Genomic DNA, 22,957 nt, shown 5'->3' with positions numbered 1-22,957 from the left:
CTGAATTAAAAGCAACAAAGATGAGCTGGTGAAATAGCTCACCAAAAAAGGTGGTTTTCACCCTGTCTGATGACCTGAGTTCTATCCCTGGAGCCTACATGACTAGAGAAGAGAACTGACTCTCATAAACTGACGTGTGTGCTTGACACTTGTACACGTGTACAGGTCACACACACATACACAAACACACACCCCCAAAGAAAATCAGAGTTAAAGTGCTCCATAGGTCAGACAGACTTAACAGAAACCTGCAGACTATCCTATCTAAAAGAAATGGAGTACACATTCTTTATGTCAGCCCAGTGAAAAGTCTGCAAAACAGAGCACATTCCAGACCACAAAATAAATCTTAACAAATATCCCTCCCCACCAAAACAAAACATTTTTACAATTTATCAGATCTTATAAAATAAAATAAAACTAGAAATCAATAGCAAGAAAAACCACAAACACTAGTCAGCTACTTGGAAAATAAACAATATATTACTGGATGACTACTGAGTCATCACTGAATAAACCAGGGAGGAAAAGTTAAAAATTCCTGGAATCAAATGAAGATGAAATCAAACTTATCAGCCCTTTTGAGTATAGCTAAGGCAACTCTAAGAAGAAAATATACAGCTATAAATGATGACATTAAAACATTTCAAGATCGCAAATAAATAAGCAGTGTTGTACCTCAAAGTCTTGGAAAAGCCAGAAAAAAACAATCACAAAGTCAATCATCAAAAAGATAATAAAGATCAGGATAGAAATTAATACAAGGGAGCTTAAAAAACAATATCTGAATTAATCAAACAAAAATTTGTTTCTTTGAGAAGTAAATATGATTAGCAAATTTCTAAAAAAAAAAAATTAAGAGAGAGAGAGAAGACCCAAATTAACAAAGTAAGATATGAAAAGAAGGCATTACAACAGATCCCACTAAAATCCATCTGATCTGATCATCACAGAACACTGTGAAACCTGTATTACAAAGAAAATGGAAAATCTAAAAGAAATGGGAATGGATGTTATAGCAAAATTTTAAAAAAAGTTATGCTAATAGATACATAATAAGCAACATGATTAAAATAGTAATAAAAAAAAAACAGTCCTTCAAATAAAGCCCAGAATCATACAGGTTCAATTATGAATTCTATCCAATCATTAATGATGAGCTAACACCAATACTCTTCAAACTGTTCTATAAAATAGAAAAGCAATAAATACTAAAAAAAAATCCTTTAACAAAGCCAGTATAATCCTAATAGCAAAAGAAGATAAAGTTAAAACAATACAAAAAAAAAAAGAAAGAAAGGAAACTGTAGCATGAATCCTAGTTGGTCTTAACAAAAACATGGAGTCAGATATCAGGGCAAATGCTGAAAGATCAGAGAGACAAAGGAACAAGCCACAGCCACCTCTCACCTCACCAACTTCTCAGCCAAGAGACTGAGCTCCTGTCTCCTCCCACCTTATATTCCATTTCTTTGCTGAGCCATATCACTTCCTGTCCCAGCTTCCCTAGAGCTGAGATTAAAGGTGTGTGTGCCTCCCAAGCACTGGAAACAAAGACATGAGACCTCAAGTGCTGGGATTAAAGTTTTGTACCACCACTGCCTGGCCTCTATGGATGACTAGTGGCTTAGCTCTACACTCTGATCGTCAGGCAAGCTTTATTTGTTAGGTCACAAACAAATATTGCCACAGAAAACTGTAGATGATTTTTCCTGATGAACATCGATCTAAAAGTTCTCTAAAGTCTCAGTAGTTTAATCAGTTTCTTCCTAAAATCTTCATGTCACAGTTGAATAAAGAGATTCTGATGAAATTAACTACTTCTTTCAAAATTTTACCTTTATTTAAAAATTCATGATATTTTATGATTTAATTTTTTTAGAATGCATAGTGCCAATGTTTAAAGATAAGGGCCAGCTGATTAATTGAAGAATCTATGAATAATTTATCTACCTCTGCAAGAACAAGAAGCATTCATCAGTGAGCAATCTTAGAGAGATAATTTGTAAAACATTTAAAGAGAGTTAAGAAAGAACTAAATAAGTGAAGGCTATGCCATATTTATGGATAGAAAGATTCAATATAATAAAAAGTGTCATACTGTTGTCTCCAAACTGGACTGAGTCAATGTGACACTAATAATAACAACAATAATAATATAAATTATGTAACTTGGCAGGATAATTCTAAAACATGCACAGGAGAAAAGGGGATTAAGCATAGACAAACCTCTATTTTAAAATCGAGAACATGAACAGCCCATGCTCAATTCGGTAACAAGCCTTACTATAAAGGCATGGGTCTATTGAGATGGTGATATTCACTCCAAGAAAGAGAACTAGACTCCCCTAAAATATCTGAAGTAGATCTACTGTGCAGACATTATATGGCCATTCAGATCTCTGCTCAGTACCTATTACTGAACATTGATAACGGACTGGGATTTTTCTATTAAAAAAATAGAAATCTTCTTAGAAGCCAGGCATGGTGCCATCCACCTGTAATTATAGACTCAGGAGGGGGAAGCAGGAGGATCCTGAGTTTGAACATCCTGAGCTACATAATGAGAGCTATTTCAAAAAACGATGACAGTAATAGCCACATATAACCACACTCTCACTATGCTCATGGGTTAGCACCTAAGACAGACGCATTACTGTCATAAAATCAGATAGAAAGAGTTGTTAATGAATTCTTTACCTACAGAAAATTGGGTTTGTACCACAAGCTACACAGACTTAAATGGGAATGGAAAAACAATTTCACAAGACCTGGGTAATATTTCAGTGTCTTTAAGGCAAGAAAACACTGAAAATACTTTAATTATTATCATTTTTCCATTATGAGATTGAACCCAAGATCTTGTACATGATAGACTATTGTACCACCAAGGAGCTACCTTCTAGAACTTGTTTAAATTTTAAAAGATACAATATCTTGCAAAGTTGCCCAGAGTGGTCTTGCACTCACTTCTGTCTCTCAAGGAAAACATTTTTAAAAGAAGAAAAAGTTCAATTTAAAAAGTAGTTTTTCCTCCCAAAGTCACTGTAAAGAAAACAAAGCGACAAGTACCAAATCTGACAAAGGGTTAATGTCTATCACATACAATAAACTCCAACAATTTAATGAGAAAGAATCTGGGGTGCTTTGAATGAAAATGCCCCCCATTGGCTCATCGATTTTAATATTTGGTCATCAGAGAGTGGCACTATATGAAAGGATTAGGAGGTGTGACCTTCTTGGAGGAAGGTGACACTGGGGGTGTGCTTTTAGCTCTCAAAAAGCCCACTCCAAGACTAGAGTCTATCTCCTCCTGCTGCCTGAGGATCTGGATATAGACCTCTCAGCTCCTTCTCAACCAGAACCTTATCTGCCTGTGTGCCACCATGCTCCACACAATGATGATAACGAACTAAACAACAAAAACAATAGCAAGCCCCAATTAAATGATTTCTTTTATAGGGGTTATTGTGTTTATGGTGTCTCTTCATATCAATAGAACACTGGCTAGGAATGAATATAATCTATTAAAATGGCCATTCAGAGGTAAGGAAGAGTTTATGCTGAGAAAATATGAGAAATTAGTTTATCTTATTAGTAACTAGGGAAATTATTATACATTTAAAAGTATTTTGGGTTTTACTATTCAACAGATTGCCATTTTTAAAAAAATGTACAGGAGTTCCATACCATTGATGAAGGTATGGAAAACAATGATGACTTGCACATCTAGGGAGGGCTGTAAAAATAAGTCCACTTTCTGTAACTTCTACAGAAGGTAAGACTCTAGCACTATGAAAACCAATGATTCCATACCTAAACAGACTGTAGAGAAACTCTATACAACTATGTACAATACAACTATGTACATGATGTTTATGATTATTAAGATAGGCTACCTTTGAAAATACAAGGATCCAGGCATCTCTCTGAAGTGTAACAGGGTCTGTTCATACAGTACTCAGCTATGAAGCAAGATGTGCAATGGAGTACAGGTAAATGTTTCTATGGGGATGAATCCCAGGTAGAACTACTGAGTAGAAAAATACATAAAGACAGCTAATATATGTGTGTGTATAATGTGATATTTCCACAATGTCAAACACAATCAATAGCTAATCCGTTATTCAAAGTATATATTTAGGTACTTTTGCCTACATATTTTTGTTTATTCTTTGAAAATTACATGCATGTATACAGTGAATTTGATCTTATCCACTCTCATTGGCCTAGCTCCACTGAGGGCCTCCTATACAATTTCTCCCTCCCAATTCTTTGTCCTCCCTTAATTTTTATAACCAGTTAGTGCTGCCCATACACCCATCAGAGTAGAGTCATTCTCTGGGTTATGTAGAAGTTAATAATGGCCATCCTACAAATAAAAGTGACTCTCCCTCCCCTAGCAGCCGAAAGCTGCTAATGGCCCCTCAGTTAGGGTGGGGCTTCAGTAGTCCCTCCTTATTCCCTGCTGGTTTTCACTGGCTTGATCTTGTGCAGGTAACCACAGCTGCTGTGGGTTCCTATATGTGCAACTGTCATGTCTAAAGGACAGCGTTTGGTAGCTCTCCTTCCCATCATCCAACTCAAATTCTTTTTCCCCACTCTTCCATGATATTCCCTGAGCCTAGGGGGAAGCTTGACATAGGTGTCCCAAAGTATTTTTAACATAAGAAAAAATAAAATAATGATTGAAACTCATTTCTCTTATGTTTGTTTTGTTGTCTTTGAATCAGGATCTTTTGTAATCTAGGCTAGCCTCCTAATCCTCCTGCCTCAACTTCCAAAGTGTAGATATTACAGGTATGCCTAGCTAGGCAGGCTAAAATTTAAGGTATTTTTCAACAAAGCCTTTCTATGTTGCAGAAGCTGCCCTTGACCTCCTGATCCTCCTACCTGCTTCTCCTTAATGTTGGGAATAGAGGTTTGTACCACCACCATAGGCTCAAAGACTGATTACCTCTGACTAGGAGGCAAGGAGCTGAGAACATGAACAGCAAAGAGCACAACTCATTTGAAAGTGAGTGTTCAACCCATGAGCCCATGAAATTCAAGACAGTAATGATAGAAGCTCAAAACAAAATTGTATAGTTAAAATATTGTGAGGCTGTTTTGAGTATGGCATTCAATTGCATGACTGTCTGGCATGACCTTTCTAAATTATAGTAATTGTAAGGCAATATCACACATAATAAATGTATCTCTGTTGTAGCACCTATGGCTTCAGTTTTACAGAGATGTGTTGCTTCCAGTGTGTTATCCCCCAAGAGCAGACAGCTGAACTGGTACTATCAGATGTTCCATATGCTTCGGGTGGTAATTGGGCAAGGGAAACAGCAATTATCAATAATGTTTAACCTACCATTGCAATCAATAACCACTTAACTTTATTTAAAAGATAGGTAAGTATTCTTCTTTGATTATTAAAAGTACTTCCGCATCTCAGTTGTAGCTCATTCTTAACAAGCTGCACTTCACAGTCAGCCCTCTGCTTCTCTCGGCATCGGCAGCTGAAAGGTGAAAGAGCTCAAGCCCAGATTTCTGCCTTCTTGTCAATATTTTTAATAACAAAAATAAGTATAGCATCTTGTGTGTTATTATTTTAATCCCAGCATGGCTTTGGCAACATCTCAAGAGACAGAACCCCAAAAGATAAAGTACAGATGAAGGAAGATTGTCCAATGGTGAGTAAACAAATGGCTTTTTTAATTGGAGGGAGGGGTGTCTAGGTACTCCAGATAATTTGGAGGAGATTTGTGCAAATTTTCGAAGACTGTAATCTGAAATGGCATGATATACAAAAATCGATGTCACACATGGCATGAATCAAGGACTGTGTCATGAGGTAAAAGCAGCAGAACTGGAAAAAAGGTCTGTCTTTTCAACAAAACATTTTAAGGTGCAACTGAGATTCCACCAAAGAAAGGTAGGTATATAACCACCTATTTAATGGAGAAAATTCAAACCGTTTGCTAATGGTGAGTTTGTAAATAGTTTTGAAGAAGGTGGTAGTTATAATGTGTCTTGAAACACGGATATTTATGAAAGTATTTTTTCTAAATATTTTTAGTATTTCTAAAACTATTTATCTCACCAGAATATAGCCAGGGAAATAGGAGAAAGCAGAAGTTGTATGGAAAGAAGTTTGGGAAATAGAGACACTACCTTTAAATTTCAAGGTTTGGTGATGGGTGACAGCACTGATGGCAAAAACATGGCTGAGCTTTCGATTTTTCCTAGAGATATTGAGGACAAATATGAGGTTACTGAAAAATTGGCTACTTTGTGACCATTAAAAGACACAACGAAATCAAGAGGTTTATCCAAAGCATTAAAAAGATGTTCAAATGATTTTCTGTGCCCATTGTCAGTGTGCCTGGTTTAGTTATTGATGATGCCCCAGTAATGTTAGTAGGTAAGAGAGCACAACTAACTCATGTTCAGTGAAGTATCATTACATAGTGGTATATCAGGAAAAGTTATGTATAGGGAAATTAAAAATAGTGCCAGGCAAATTGTCATGAAGACTGAATTTCATAAGGGACAATGAATTAAATTGTCTCCAATCCCAGGAATTCCTTAAAAGTGATGAGGCTGACAATGGTGACATTTGCTTTTTGGAAGTAGGATGGCCAATGCTAAAAAGATTTTATGGGAGAATTCACCCCCTCCCCTGGGCTCCATATGCTGGCCTACAACTTCAGATGATTTTACTGGAGGCCAGGCCAGATCTAAGGACTCTGGGTAAGACATCATCCACTGCCCACTAAACCCCTTTAACCCAGCCCAACAACCCCAGACTGCATACTCTCCCCCCACCCCTCCCGCCCTGTACTCCAATTCTGGACTACAACTTTCAAGAAATCTTCTGCTTTATTGGAGACAAGGCTGGATCCAGGGAACCCAGGTAAGATGCCACCCATCACCCACCAACACTCCTTAAAGTATGTCCAACAACTCCGACTGCATCCCCTCCCCTGGGTTCCATACTAGGGCCCACATCCCAGCTTTACTGAGGCCAGAGTGGTCCTAGGCACCCCAGGTAAGACACCAACAACTGCCCACTAAACTCCTTTAAGTTAGCCCCAAAACCCCAGACTGTCATGCCTACCCTGGGCTCCATATCCGGGTCTACAACTTCAGAAGATGACTTCAGTTTTAACAGAGGCCAGGTTGGATCTAGGGACCCGAGCTATGGCAGAAAACTTCAGCTACATTGGAGGAAATGCTTAACTGGGAGCCCCAGAGGCCAATAAGGTACACAGAACCCCAGAGGCTATGTAGGTACCCAAAACCCCAGAGATTTTGCAGGCCCCAAAAAAACCCGAGCAGAGATACCCTACTGGACCTAAAGACTCACTAGTCACCAAAATGCTTGGCCACTTAGGCCATAAGACCAGAAAGGAAATAGAAACCAAGGATCAAAACACCCATCCAACAAAGACAAGCACAGGAATAAACACCTAAACCTATGATCATCCCAAATCCAGATGCCTAAACACCAGCATAAGAACACAAGCAATAACAGAAAGGGTAATATGTCGTCACCAGAACCCAACTATCCTAAGACAGCAATCCAACACAGCTGAAACACAAGAAAATGACCTTAAAAATAACTTTATAAAGATGATAGAGATCCTTAAAGAAAAAAAAGTCCCTTAAAGAAATTGGGGAAAGACAAAAAAAAAAATGAGGAAATCAGTGACTCCCTTAAAGTATGGCAAAAAGTCAAGAAAAAAGCAAACAAATGGGCTAAGGAAACAGTTTAAGACCTGAAAATGAAAACAGAAGCAATGAAGAAAGCACAAACTGAGGGAATTGGAGAAATAGAAAATCTGGGTAAGTGAACAGGAACTACAGATGCAAATATCACCAGCAGAATACAAGAGGTGGAAGAGAGAATCTCAGGTGTTAATGATATGATAGAGGAAATAGATTCATTCATCAAAGAAAATGTTAAATCAAAAAAATCCATGACACAAAACATCCAGGAAATTTGGGACACTATGAAATGACCAAACCTAAAAATAATAACAGAAGAAGGAGAAGAATCCAAGCTAGGCCAATAAAATATATTCAACGAAATCATAGAAGAAAGTATTCCAAACCTAAAGAAGGACATGCCGATAAAGGTACAAGAATCTTACAGAACATCACAGACTGGACTAGGAAAAAAAAGTCCTCTTACCACATAATAACCACAACTGTGGTGGTATTGTGTTCCCCAAAATATTGTGTACTCTAATAAATTTATCTGGGGTCAGAGAACAGACAGCCACTAGATACAAAGGCTAGAAAATGGTGGCACTCACACCTTTAATCCTAGCATTCCAGAGATAGAAATCCCTCTGGATCTCTGTGAGTTCAAGGCCACATTGGAAATAGCCAAGCATGGTGACACGCCTTTAATCCCAGAAAGCCAGCCTTTAATCCCAGGGAGTGGTGGTAGAAAGCAAAAAGATATATAAGGCGTGAGGACCAGAAACTAGAGGATTTTGGCTGGTTAAGCATTCTGGCTTTTGAGCAGTAATTCAGCTGAGACCCATTCTGGATGAGGACTCAGAGGCCTCCAGTCTGAGGAGACAAGACCAGCTGAGGATCCGGCGAGGTGAGATAGCTGTGGCTTGTTCTGTCTCTCTGATCTACCAGCATGGACCCCAATAACTCGTCTCGGGTTTGGTTTTATTAATAAGAACTTTTAAAATTCCTACTACACACAACTCTAAACATAAAGAAGAAAGAAAGAATATTAAAAGCTACAAAATAAAAAGGCCAAGTAACATATAAAGGCACACCTATCAGAATTATACCTACTTCTGGAGACTCTAAAAGCCAGAAGGGCAGACTGTAAGAGACCATGGATGCCAGCATAGACTACTATACCCAGCAAAACTTTCAAACACAAAAGAAGGTGGAAACAAGATATTTAATGACAAAGTTAAATTTAAACAATATCTATCCACAAATCTAGTCCTACAGAAGGTACTAGAAGGAAAACTCCAACCCCATGAAGTTAACTATACCCACAAAAACACAAGTAATAGATACTTTCACACCAGCAAAACCCAAAGAAGGGAATGCCCCCATCTCTCCCACAAAAAAAAAAAAAAAAAAAAAAAAAAAAAAAAAAAAAAAAAAACAGGAATTAGTAATGGATGGCCATTAATACCCAGTAATATCAGTGTATTCATACCACCAATATAAAGACAAAGGCTAACAGAATGAATATGAAAACAGGATCCATCCTGCTGCACACAAGAAATACATCTCAACATCAGAGATAGACATTATCTCAGAATAAAGGGTTGGAAGAAGATTTTCCAAGAAAATGTACCTAACAAACAAGCCAGTATAGCTATGCTAATATCTAACAAAGAAGAATTCACATCAAAATTACTCAAAAGAGATGGAGAGGGGCATCTCATACTCATCAAAGGAAAAACCCACCAAGATGTTACAATTCTGAACATTTATGCCCCAAATGTAAGGGTATCTATATTTATAAAAGAAACACTACTAAAGATTAAACCACACTTCAGACCCCACACATTAATACTGGGAACTTTCAACTCCTGACTCTCACCAATGGACAGGTCATCCAGATGGAAATTAAATAGAGAAATAACAGAACTAACAGATGTTATGACTCAAATGGACATAACAGATATCTACAGAATATTTCACCCAAACACAAAAGAATATACCTTCTTCTCAGCATCTCATGGAACCTTCTTCAAAATTGACCACATACTCGGTCACAAACTAAAAGGGAAAAACCACATGATCATCTCATTAGATGCTGAAATAGCCTTTTACAAAATTCAACACCACTTCATTATAAAAGTCTTGGTGAGAAAAGGGATGCAAGGGACGTACATAAACATAATAAAAGCAATATACAGGAAGCCGATTTCCAACAACAAATTAAATGGAAAGAAGCTCAAAGCAATTCCACTAAAATCAGAAACAAGAAAGATTGTCCACTCTCTCCGTACATATTCAATCTAGTACTTGAAGTTCTAGCTAGAGCCATTATGACAACTAAAGGAGATAAAGGGGTTACAAATCAGAAAGGAAGAAGTCAAAGTGTCACTTTTGGCAGATGTTATGATAGTATAAATAAGTGATTCCAAAGATTTTTACCAGGGAACTCCTATAGCTGATAAACACCTTTAGTCAAGTGGCTGTATAAAAGGTTAACTCAAAAAAACAAATAACAAAATCAGTAGCCCTCCTCTATATAAATGATAAAGCCTGAGGAAGAAATCAAGTAACAAACACTCTTTACAATAACCTCAATTAATATAAAAGATCTTGGGGTAACTCTAACCAAGCAAGTGAAAGACCTGTATAACAAGAACTTAAAGTCTTTGAAGAAAGAAATTGAGAAGAAATCAGAAGATTAAAAAAAAATCTCTCATGTTCATGGATCAGTAGAATTAATATACTAAAAATGGCCATTTCACCAAAAACAAACTACAAATTCAATGCAATCCCTACCAAAATCCCAACACAATTCTTTACAGACTTTGAAAGAACAGTACTCAACTTCATATGGAAAAAAAAAAAAAAACCAGAATATCTATAAGGATCCTTTACAATAAAAGAACATCTGAGGATATCACCATCCCTGATTTTAAGCTCTACTCAGAGCTAAGATAATAAAAAAAAAACTGCATAGTATTGGTATAAAAACAGACCGATAGACCAATGGAGTTGAATCAAAGACCCAGATATAAATCTAGACACACGAGGACACCTGATCTTCCACAAAGAAGCCAAATATATACTATGGAAAAAAAGAAAAAGTCTTCAAGAATTCAAATATGTCTATTACCCTGCATAAAACTCAAGTCCAAGTGGATCAAAAACCTTGACATAAATCAAGATTCAGTGAACCTGACAGAAAATAGAAAATTGCATTGAAAACATTGGCTCAGGAGAATGGGACCTCATGAAACTAAAAAAAAAAAAAAAATCTGTAAAGCAAAAAAAAACATCTTCAATAGGACAAAACAGCAGCCTACATAATGGAAAAAGGTCTTCACCAACCCCACATTTGACAGAGGGCTTGTTTCCAAAATATATAAAGAACTCAAGCAACTAGACTTCAACAAATCAAATAACCCAATTACAAAATGGGGTACAGATCTAAACAGAATTCTCAACAAAGGAATCTCAAATGGCCAAGAAGCACTTAAAGAAAAGTTCAACACCTTTAGCCATCAGGGGAAATGCAAATCAAAATGACTCTGAGATTCCATCATATACCTGTCAGAATGGCTAAGATCAAAAACACAAGCAATAGCTCATGCTGGTCAGGATGTGGAGCAAGGGGAATGTTTCTCCATTGCTGGTAGGAGCACAAACTTGTACAGCCTTTTGAAAATCAATATGGTGTTTTCTCAGAAACCTTGGAATCAATCTACCTCAAGACCCAGCTATACCATTCTTGGGCATATACTCAAAGGACGCTCAATCATACCACAAAGATACTTACTCACCTATGTTCATAGCAGCTTTATTTGTAATAGCCAGAAACTGGAAACAACCTAGATGTCTATTAACCAAGGAAAAGATAAAGAAAATATGGTTCATTTACACAATGGTTAAAACAACAATGATATCATGAAATTTATAGGCAAATGGCTGGAACTAGAAAAAAAAATTATCCTGAGTGAGGTAACCCAAAACCCAAAAGACACATGGTATGTACTCACTCATAAATGAATATTAGGTCTAAAATAAAGGACAACTATGCTATCATCCATAGACCCAGAGAGATTAGGTAACAAGGAGAGTTCAAGAGGACACATCTGGATTTCTCTGGGAAGCAGGAATAGAAGAGATTTTGAGAGTGGATTGTGGGTGGGTGATGATGGGAACATGAACAATCAGGTTGGTGGGGCAGATGGGGAGAGGATAGAATGAGACTACAGGAAAGGGGCATTTCAGGGTCAGGTAAAATCCTGGCACAAGGGAATCTACCAGAGATCTACCAGAATGACACCAGCTAAGACTCCTAGCAATAGCAGATATGTATTCTGAACTGGCCATCTCCTGTGATCAGGCAATACTTCAAGTGAAGGGTTGTGGGACACCAACCCAGCCATATAATTTTTGACCGACAATAATTTCTCCTTCTGGGATGTACTGAGTTAAGGGTGGCCTAAAGATTGAGGGAGTGGCCAACCAATGACTAATTTAGCCTAAAACCCATGCCAGGAGAGTAAGCCCACCCCTGACACTGCCTGGAGCACCAAGCTGAACGACACAGATATCTAGGATAGAACCAAACATGACTGGAAGAAACAAATTGTCAATGTAATCATGCCTAATGATATTTTTGCTATATTCATATTTTGGTGTCTAGTCCAATTGTCGTCAGAGAGGCTCCCATCCAGCAACTGATAGAAACAGAAGCAGAGACCCACAGCCAAACATTAGGCAGAGCTCAGGGAATCCTGCTGAAGAAGGAGAGAAAGGATTGTAGGAACCAGAAGGGTCAAGGACACCACAAGAAAAACCCACACAATCAACTAATCTGGACTCATAGGGGCTCATAGAGACTGAATTGACAACCAAGGAGCCTGAATGGGACTGACCTAAGCACACTCCATAAATGGTATAGTGTGTAGCTTGGTCCTCTTTGGGACTCCTAACAGTGGGAGCAGGGGCTGTCTCTGACTCTTTTACTGGCTTTTGGGACCCTACTACTCATATGGGGTTGTCTTGCCCAGCCTTAATACATAGGAAAGTGCTTAGTCTTACTGCAACTTAATAACATACACTAGACATGGAAAGTCAGAAAACATGTCTGAACAAATATTCCAAGAGGTTCCTCTTTATCTGCTTTAAATCACTTAGGCTGAGAATCTCTTTACTTCTCCTGCTAGTAACACTTTGCCTCAGTAAACAAAGGTATTTTACAGTGTTTGTATTTTCTTACCTAAGAAAAAAGAAATGCCATACAATTCATTCTTCTATTAATCCTTTTTGGGTGAGAAAAAAATTACTGAAGAGTTATTAGCATTTCTGAGAAAACACATTTCTAAAATCATTTTTATGAAGAGTTTTCTTTAATGTATTGATTACCAAATTAAATACCATGATAATTAGTAGCTTTGTAAGCCAGCTATATTAAATTTAAATCAACTTCTGGAAAGTCCAAACTGCCTTCTACATTATCTTCATATAAAGAATGCACACGACGGCTTTAATGCTGCTGATCAATACTATAGTCGCATCCATTCCTTGATTTATCAGGAGCTGCCTGCCTTCAGGAGCCTAAATCCTTTGCTCATTCCATTTCACCCTTTTCTCTCTGTCTGGAAGTTCTTTCAGAGCTTCTCTTGTATTTCTAGTTCCTTCTTAATGTCCCTTCCAGAAAGCAATGCCCTTGATTGTTAACTGCTCCATTATTCTTCCACCACATTGCTTATTAGAAGTTTCCACCATATATCAGACAGGTGTGGGGATTTTCATCTCTTTTGATTGTTATTGTTTATTTTTATCAGTTGCTGCTACAGCCTGATACTGTTCCAAATGTCAACTCCAGTTACTAATCGTGACTGGTAAAGTAGCTAATCCCTTTAAATCTGATTATTTATAAATGAGATAACAGGATGTAACCCATAGATATGTTATAGGGATCCAATAAGATTATCAAAGAGGGGCAGGTGTGTGTGTGCGAGCCTCCGCGGGACGCAGGGCTCGGCTCCGGCCGCCCAGGGCCCACGCCGCCCGGCACACCCCCACACACACACTCACACACCCCGCCTTCGTCCCCCCGGGGGTGGGGCGGACCCCGCGCGCCCTGCGGCTCGCCATGTGCGGGCCCTCGCGGCCGGGCTCCCTCAGGAAGTGACAGGCTCCGGGGCGGCGCGACCATGAGGCCGCGGAGGTACTTCAGAAGACGATGAGGTCATTCAACCAGGTTTCATCAGCCCCAGCCCCTTAAGGATCCGAGGTGAAATTAGTAGCAAGAAAGCATGTAATTGACAAAGTCACGTGTGCTCAGGGGGCCAGAAACTGGAGAGAGAAGAGAAAAAAAATCAAAAGAAGGAAAGCACATTAGACCATGCGAACTAAATTTGTGATCGCACAAAATCAAGATGTTAGACGGATGCTGAAGATCACTCCGGTCCAAAGGGAAAGTTTTCATCTCTCGAGTTTGAAGCTGAGGGCCGGTGGGGCAACATGGCCGAAGGCGGGGCAAGCAAAGGTGAAGAGCCAGAAAAGCTGCCTGAGCTGGCCGAGGAGGAATCCCAGGTTCTGCACGGAACTGGCCACTGTAAGTGGTTCAATGTGCGCATGGGATTCGGATTCATCTCCATGATAAACCGAGAGGGAAACCCCTTGGATATCCCAGTGGATGTATTTGTACACCAAAGCAAACTATTCATGGAAGGATTTAGAAGCTTAAAAGAAGGAGAGCCAGTGGAATTTACATTTAAAAAATCCCCCAAAGGCCTTGAGTCAATACGGGTAACAGGACCAGGTGGGAGCCCCTGCTTAGGAAGCGAAAGAAGACCCAAAGGGAAGGCCCTGCAGAAGAGAAAACCAAAAGGAGACAGGTGGAGACGACAGGATTTACTGATGGATCAGATGTGGACTGTGAGAGAAGAAGAGTCCAGGATGATTCCAAGATGCTACAACTGTGGTGGCCTTGACCATCATGCTAAAGAATGTAGTCTACCTCCGCAGCCAAAGAAGTGCCATTACTGTCAGAGCATCATGCACATGGTGGCCAACTGCCCACACAGAATCGTCGCCCAGCTGCCCCCCAGTTCTCAGGGGAGACAGGAGGCGGAGTGCCAGCCATGCACCTCTGCTTCACCGAGGGAAGGGGGAGGGGGGCGTGGCTGCACATCACCCTTTCCTCAGGAGGCGAGGTCAGAGACGGCAGAGCCGCCAGACAGGTCACCCCAAGAAGTTTCTTCTGTGAAGGCCTTTGCAGCACCAGAAGAGCAAAACAAAAAGGGTCCTTCGATTCAGAAACGGAAGAAAACTTAGCACTTGTCAGCGTTTTCTTCACCCGGTTGGGAAGTCTACCTCACGCAAGCACAGGGAATAGTATTCCAGAGAGCAGCCGACGTCATTTAACTACTGTTGAGGAACTGTGGATTTTTTAATCAGACAAATCACTCCTAAGCAAATGACATTGAAGCAGGGTGTCATGTTTTATAGAACTGAGATACTACATACAGTATGTGTGTAAGTGAGAGGGCAAACTTGAGGCTGTATGTGTGTGTGAGGGTTTCACATAGGAACGCAGGCATATACATATATACATATACACATACATACATATATGTATGTGCCTGTCTTTATACATGTATGTATGGAGATATAAGCACATACTCTCCCTCAGATAATGAGCATCTCCAAGCATTGAAAGTCCATGTGAAGCATTTGAGGTGGTTTCAGAATTAACCCTTGGAATTTTTCCTAAATACCACTTCTTTTATATTACCTAAAAATAACCTCCTGACTGTTACCTTTCATGTGAACCAAAGCATGTTTCAGATCTCAGACTGCCAGTCAAATGGTACTAAAGGTTTTGGGGATACTTGGTGCCTCCAGAGTCTGGATTCATCATTGTGTCCTGGTGCTGATGGAGTGTTTTGCTATTGCTGTTTTCTGCCTTCTCCTGTTTGAAGGTGGTAACCTAACTTTAATGCCTCTGACTGCCGTAAGCTTTTCATTTTTAGCTACGTAACAACTCCAGAAAAGACAACGAATGTGAAGTTTCTGGGCTGATATTTCACTGTTTTTTGTTTTGATTGTAATTTACATGCCTATTAAGAAAAATGAACGGGAAGGTAATGTATAAATATCATGGTCTGATCCTTTTCAGTGGTGTTCTGGTACCAGCTCTTTTACATGTCTCCGAGTTGTTTAAGGGACCATGGCAACAGAAGCCTCTCTTGACTAAGCAGCTTCTGAACTATCACTTAGAACGGGAAGGTCTCCTTCCTTACTACTGAAGCCTTAGAGGAAACTAAATATTTGGGTATATTTTGGTGACTGTTTTTATTCCCCCCATAGAGTCCTCAGACCTGTTTATAAAACAAACAATAGCACCATAGAAGTGAATAAAATAGTGGGGCTTAGAGTGAAAAGTAAGTAGATGCTCACACTGCCCAGCAGATACAGCCCAGGACTGATACTGAAAAGAACAGTGTCTGGTGGCCGGCCGCTAGCATGACGAGCCGGGAGCAGTCACCAAATCCCTCCCTGCCATGTGGCTGGGAATGCTCTATGTGATAACACTGATGGCAGTTACCTTGAGTATAGAGGATGAAGTAACCTAAGTTATGGATTCAGGATGAGCATTCAGGGCTACTAGTAATCTTGTCAGATGAAGTCTCAGTTTGCTAACAGATTGGCTAGGGACTGATCGTAGTATAGGTCTGTTTTCCATCATGTTTAAAAAAAATGGAGTTAGCCTAGTTCTAAATGTGATGAGCAAACTTTTGAAACATCTCCAAGAAGGTACCAAGGAATTACAGTGAATAATTTTGGCAATAAATATAATTTTATATGGGCCTGTTGGTATAAGCTCAGATAATCAAACAAGAAAGCATCATGACTCAAATGAGATGCATTCTACTGAGGAATTTCTTCCTCCTGTATGCCAGTCCTTTCCAGGTTAGCTTGACTCTTTTGACAGTATTTATGAGAATTTCCGTAGTGTTTTATTGACGTATCATTGTGCTGTAATGCAGAGCTTACTGTTGACGATATTGAATGTGATGTAGCCATAGAGAAGTACTGCCTTGCCTTACGTGAGGATTTCAATTATGTAGACAAATCAAAGTGTCACCCAAGTATAATGAACAAAGTAACACTTGTACAAGCAAAATATGATAGGTCACTTTGAAAGTTCAAACCAAAGTTCCTTGACTATAAAAATAGGAAACTATGGACTTGAAAATTGGACATTCTGTTTACATATAAAAATCAGAGCTGAGATCATTTTTAAAAATGAAAGTAGAAAATTCTGAAACACTTGAACTATGGACCTTATGGGTGCAGTTGACATTTTTCAGCATCTGACCAGATGGAATTACTAAGAGCACATACCAAACCTATCTTATGATTAAAAGTTGGGGTTTATTTTTTAATATGAAAATATTGTCATTATTACATGCTCAGGACAAAGAATTTTGCTCAGGGAACATACAATATAATGTTTTTATTGTTTCTTTACAGACTAGTCTATAGTCCTGCTTACTCAAAACAAGCCAAATAAATTAGGTCTTTATGTATGTACATGTACTTGTTGGTAACTACCTCTGAGTTTGACATTGATCATAATTCTGAATATCAGATGTTGGTCCTCCTGTTTTCATTTCACGTGAAGAGCCTTGTAAAGCAAAACTCCCACTCCTTGCAGATGTGAATCCACTGATGTGAGCACTTTGCTCATTCACTTGAGTGAAACATTCTGTTTACAGCACATGGCTACCTCCTAGCCCCTACATAGCACACCTTGATGCTGCTGCAGCCTTAGAGGCTGCCGGTAATTCTCTGGTACAGACACTTTTAATCTGTAGCATAGATAGGCATTTACAACTGCATGTTTCTGGGAAATGCCTGTGAATAATAGGACTTCTCATGTTAGATAGCAAAGTCTCCAAGCATTTCCTTAGAGTTATCATGTATTGAGTTTAAGGAAATACAGGCACTCTTTATCCCAAGCAAAACCACACAGAGATAATCTTGACAATAGCTCTGTTGCCCAGAGGTGGGGGCAGGAGGGCTAACAGAAGCAAACGTGGTATTGTATTTTGCTGACAAGCGAATGAAGACTCCTACCCCTCCACTGGTATCTGCTGTCTTGAAGGTAAAGCACACTGCAGCATTCCATCCCCAGGCACATAACTAACCAGCACCAGCTGCCATGGAGGGAACATGGGGTGCAGGGCCCCTGCCAGCCAGGAGGGAAGGGTCTGTGGAACACCGTTTTTTCAGGGGTTCCTAACAGTGCACCGATGGTCTATGAATTGAGCCACCTTCTGACCCCCCCCCCATGTCAACACAAATGTAATTCCTGAAAATGGTGCACTACCAGCCTTTTAGCCTGTGAACTATTCATTCTCTACACAGCAGGCCATAGTGGAGACATTTTTATACTTGCATTTCTATTCTTTGGATGTATTTTTACAAATGAAAGATTTAGGAAGATTTTTATCTGCTTATAACGTGGAAATTTTAGTGTGCAATCTAAAGGAAAAGATAAAGACATCACATTATTAGCATCAGTCCACCTCCCAAATATAGGATGTTTTTATTGCCAATTATTTTTGTACTCTGGCTCAGATTTATTTTGCACCAGTGCAGGCCTGAGTTGCCACTGGTTGTATGTAGTGTGTGAATAGAAGCCCCCAAGTGTTAATAGACTTTGTAACATTCACTGTAAGATGAATTAGCCAGGATGTGGGGAAATCTCATTAAGTCTTAAAGTTAATTTAAATTAATTTATCTCTTCTCTCTAAGAAATGTTTATCTTAAAATATATATGTAGTTTCACCTTTGGTATAAAATCCAGGAAACTATGTGCAAGTGCAGCTGTGCCGACTTTACTTTTCTAGATGTCTTAATGAGATTTATTTGTTTTAGAAAAAGAACAACTTGTTGAAAGCATCCAGTTCTGTCTTACATACTGTCAACAGCCTCTTCAAGATGTGCCTGTGTGAGTTGTGACCTAGTTGTTCATTAGTGTGATAGGGTGACCTATGGCTCATTGTGGATCTTTATGCTTGGAGCAACGCACTGTACTGTAAGAAAGTATTCCAATATTTAATATACCTGTGGCTTACCCCCTGTCAGTTCCCAGCTTGAAAAGGATGATGTGGACTACCTCGTCAGTCACTGTTTATCAGCCACAGGCACCTACCACCAAGCTGGCTTTAATTAGTGTGTGTGTGGTTTTGTGGTGTTAACAACTCTAGCCATATAAAGACCAAAGTGAACCCTGATTTCTATATGTCTTTAATACAGTGTTTTATCTAGTATTTTAAAATTATCTTGTAGTTGATTGCCTCATTGTCCATTTTGATTCATGTTGTTTACAAGTGAAACATTTTTAAAATACACTTGAACTGTCATTACAAAGAACAAAAGAGGAGTTGATATTAGAATGGCACACTGCATTCCGTCACCTCGATGGACTGATCTGCAGACTTGAGCATAGTACTGTCTTTTCATGCTGAATGTCTTACTCTGTTAGCTATCGATGTCTTGAGGTTTAAAGTTACATGATAGAAAATAAAAGATACAATGTTGGCATTTAAAAAAAAAAAAAAAAAAAAAAAAAAAGATTATCAAAGATCCAGTAAGATTTAGCAAAAGGTTAATTATTATAGTTTCTGGCATATAACATGTTGTTGTAATTACCACTTGAAATTCCTAACAGTTTTCTTGATTTATGTAAGCAAATAAAACTACTATGTAGACATCTTACTGGTTTCTACTCTATTTAACAACATTTTTATTGGGTTTACTCATTTGTTTATTTGGTTTTTGTGTGTCTGAATGTGTGTGCTAAGCGTATAAAGGTCAGAGAATCACTAGGAGGAGTCAGTTCTCTCCTTCCACCTTGAGACTCCTGGCGATCAAACTCAGATTGTCAGGGTTGGCAGCAAGCACCTTTACCAGCTGAGCCAGCTCATCTGCCTGACTTCTACTTTGACTATCTTTCTATAACTTTCCTTACACGATTCTGTTCACACTGTAAATGATACTACTCTCCACTACATCATTTATACTCAAATCCAGTGACCTTTTATTTAATGTGATTCAGTGTTCATATTAAAAAAAAATACATGTTTTAAAATTATAAATAAACCCCAAGAAAACAAGTTAACAATGGTTTCAGTTGGCAGTGAATCAATGGGCATTGTATTATTCTCTTCTAGTTTGTCTTTTTAACATATTTATATTTTCTCAGAGAATGCCTTGCTCAATAATCTCGTCTGCATAGCAAAAAAAATGATGATTGAATTATGTGTAATTTTTCGCTCTTTGTAAAAGTAAAATTAAAAGAATATACCTGTAGAAAAGCTTTTGTTAGCTAACACTTCTCCAATCAAATCTCTTAGATGTGAATGAACTGGTGACTTCTATTTTAAGATTCAAAATCCAGCAACTGGTAACTTGGAGAATAGAACCTATTCCATTTTTCTCCGGAGCCAAAAGCAGTTAGATTCTGTCAATCAAAGCACAAAACTTCCACCAGGGAAAAGCATTCTGGAACATAAAGCCACACATTTATCTAAATCAAAGGAAAGGTGGCTTTCTCAGGCAGGCCCTTTTCTCCGTGTGCTCTATTTCCTGCCCTAAGAGCCCTCAGAGCCAGGCTCTGACCTTCTGTAACATGGCACCATGGAAGATTCTTGAGTGACCTCAGTGTGCCCCCAGGCTAGTGCCCTTCCCCTGCTACTGCAAGGCATTTCTGGGTTGTCCTTTGTTTTCTAGCCACTCCCAATCAGTCTTACTCAATTCAATTCACTCTCTTTGGCAAGGAGACTCTAGGTAACTGTCTTAAAGAAAGAATGGGCGCATTAGTAGTGAGGGACTCTTCTGCCCTTTCTAGCTCCATTAACTGTTCTTTAAAATGTTTCTGGCTTCTATCATATCAGCTCACTTCTAAGACAAGTCTTGTCTTTCATTCTTAAAACTCACATATCATCTTAACTCAGACTCAACTCTGAACCCAAGCATCCAATTACTTCTGAAATGTAAATGTCTCCATTCTTTCAAAACAAGTTCTGTAACAAACATCTTTCCTCCACTGGGGTAGCTGAATAAGAGAAGTATAAGGAAAGTATATGCAATGATGTGGAGTCTTTGGTATGTGTTGCTTTCACTATGTTTAGTAAATGGTTCTAAGTACAACTCTACCCACTTCTAAGCATAAGCATACCTGTGTGCACACAGGCACATTTATATACAATGCATTTTGCACACTTGCAAAGATCTCTTTAAAATTACTATGAGAATTTGGAAAAAGACTGTCTAAAATAATTGGCCATGAAATGAGAGAACCGAAAGTACTGGTAGTTCTAGAAACCAGGAGAAAGACGGGAAGTCTTTAAAAGGAGAAAGTGTCAGAGCTTGGGCAAGGGCCGCACTTAGTTTTCCTGACAGCTTCCTGTTGGTGTGAAGAACACACTAGCTGGTCCTCATTGTTGAGATCTGCTCTCAGAAGTAGAGTTGAATATTCAACAGGCTGGACTTGAAATAGATCTTTGAGCCTGCATGGAGACAGCAGACAAGTAGCTTTCTCTGGCCCTGATGACACAGAGCACTGTAAATCTTAAGAAACAGCCATAGCTAAGGAGCCTTCTACAGGATGGGGCAGGATCATTAGCACAATGCACAAAATTGTTCTTTTCGCAATGACAGCCACCCCTTTCCCTGTGCAGTGCTGCACACCTGAGCCACAAAGACATTCAGTTATTCATGTTTGCTCTGGTTCTCTGAGCTCCCTTTTTTTTTTCCTTTGGTTTTTCGAGACAGGGTTTCTCTGTGTAGTTTTGGTGCCTGTCCTGGATTTCACTCTGTAGACCAGGCTGGCCTTGAACTCACAGAGATTCGCCTGGCTTTGCCTCCTGAGTGCTGGGTTTAAAGGCGTGTGCCACCGCCGGTGTCTGGCTCTCTGAGCTTTCTTTGCCTGAAAGGACATGGTGATAGGAACAGAGTAGAGTCAGCTAACAGTGAAGTCTGTGTGCTTTTAATTTAAAACAATTCTCTCCTAGATCTGGCTTCCAGAAGCACATTCTAAACAAAGATTACACTGAACAAATTGATTTTCCATGAAAAGCTCAGTTTAGGGGAGGAAGGGAAGAGGAAGCAGAGAAAGACGAGGGAAGGAGCCAGGCAATGGGGAGTGTTATCAGACTGATGTCACAGAGGTGTCTGCACTGAAGCTACCAAGCTTAGGGTCTTGGAGGAGAAGCATACTCCACCCCTGCCCCCTGTTCCTTAGGATCTCCTGGATGCCTCTGCCTCCTTGTCTGTATCAGCAAAGTGATCCCAGGGGCCCAGTGGGTCTTGTGAAGAAGAGCCAAAGTTAGAAGATGCTGAGGCAGAGGGAAGTCCACTGAAATCGGAAAGGAAAAGACACATGGTAAGGGTTACGAAGGCACCCTGACAGTGTGCCCCTTCAGGTTGTCATAGAAACTGCGTCGTAAGCAGGGTGATTAGTCTGACATAAATCAGAACTAGGGAAAAAACACAAGTCAAGTTTAATGTGCACGATTCCCTCCACCTTAACTTGTCTCAAAAAAAAAATCTGTATGCTTCTCAATCAGTTGAATCCTTTGATTTCACTATGTCCTTCAACTCTTCTCACCAAAAATAAAGTCTTCTCAACTTATAAAATGAAGAAGCAAACTGACGATCTCAGACAAGAGTGGCTTCTGTGATTAACTATTGGGAACAATGATAATGGCAGACATGTGCTTAGCAAAATGTAGATAAATAAAACATATCTAACAAAACAGAGATATATAAATGTATCTATGTTGCCCAGAGGAGTCAAAATATAAAACAAACTGGCTCCTTGTTATTGTAAGTAAAATACAGTTTATTAAATGTTGAAGCAATCTACAATGTTAAAATTATTGTGATACTGTCCAACAAAGATGTAAAACCACATGTTTGTCTTAAAAGAACTGAAACTGAGACAAACAATCTGCAAAGCATTTCTACCAGTATTCACAGACACTAGGCAGAGCCTGTGAATTTCACCAGACAGATGACCTGTATTTGTGAAAACAGCACATCCAAGCTACAGTTTATTTTGTGTGTGTGTGTGTGTGTGTGTGTGTGTGTGTGTGTGTGTGTGTGTGTGTCAGATGTATAGGCCAGAGGACAAACCAAATGCCATCCTTGGAAATGTTCTTTAATACCTTTGAGACCGAGTGTCTCATTGCTTTGGAGCTCATTA

At 39.2% G+C, this 22,957-nt stretch overlaps 2 protein-coding genes across 6 annotated transcripts in view; one reads left to right on the top strand and one right to left on the bottom strand.

Annotated features, from left to right (window-relative positions):
• Znf385d (zinc finger protein 385D) overlaps nucleotides 1-22,957 on the bottom strand; it is a 938,498-nt gene that overhangs the window by 172,161 nt on the left and 743,380 nt on the right. The gene's annotated exons all lie outside the window — the stretch shown is intronic.
• LOC114697405 (protein lin-28 homolog B) lies at nucleotides 13,968-15,012 on the top strand. 2 transcript variants are annotated; one of them, XM_028875662.1, is made up of 2 exons: nucleotides 13,968-14,573; nucleotides 14,646-15,012. In XM_028875662.1, the coding sequence occupies exons 1-2, from the start codon at nucleotides 14,197-14,199 to the stop codon at nucleotides 15,010-15,012; spliced, it is 744 nt and encodes a 247-aa protein (XP_028731495.1). In that variant the 5' UTR covers nucleotides 13,968-14,196. The 2 variants fall into 2 exon arrangements, with proteins under 2 accessions (XP_028731495.1, XP_028731494.1); XM_028875661.1 differs by having other exon boundaries at nucleotides 13,968-15,012.

Source organism: Peromyscus leucopus, chromosome 9 (genome assembly GCF_004664715.2).
Source record: "Peromyscus leucopus breed LL Stock chromosome 9, UCI_PerLeu_2.1, whole genome shotgun sequence".
NCBI classification, from domain to species: domain Eukaryota; kingdom Metazoa; phylum Chordata; class Mammalia; order Rodentia; family Cricetidae; genus Peromyscus; species Peromyscus leucopus.
This window is presented reverse-complemented; position numbering and strand designations above follow the sequence as displayed.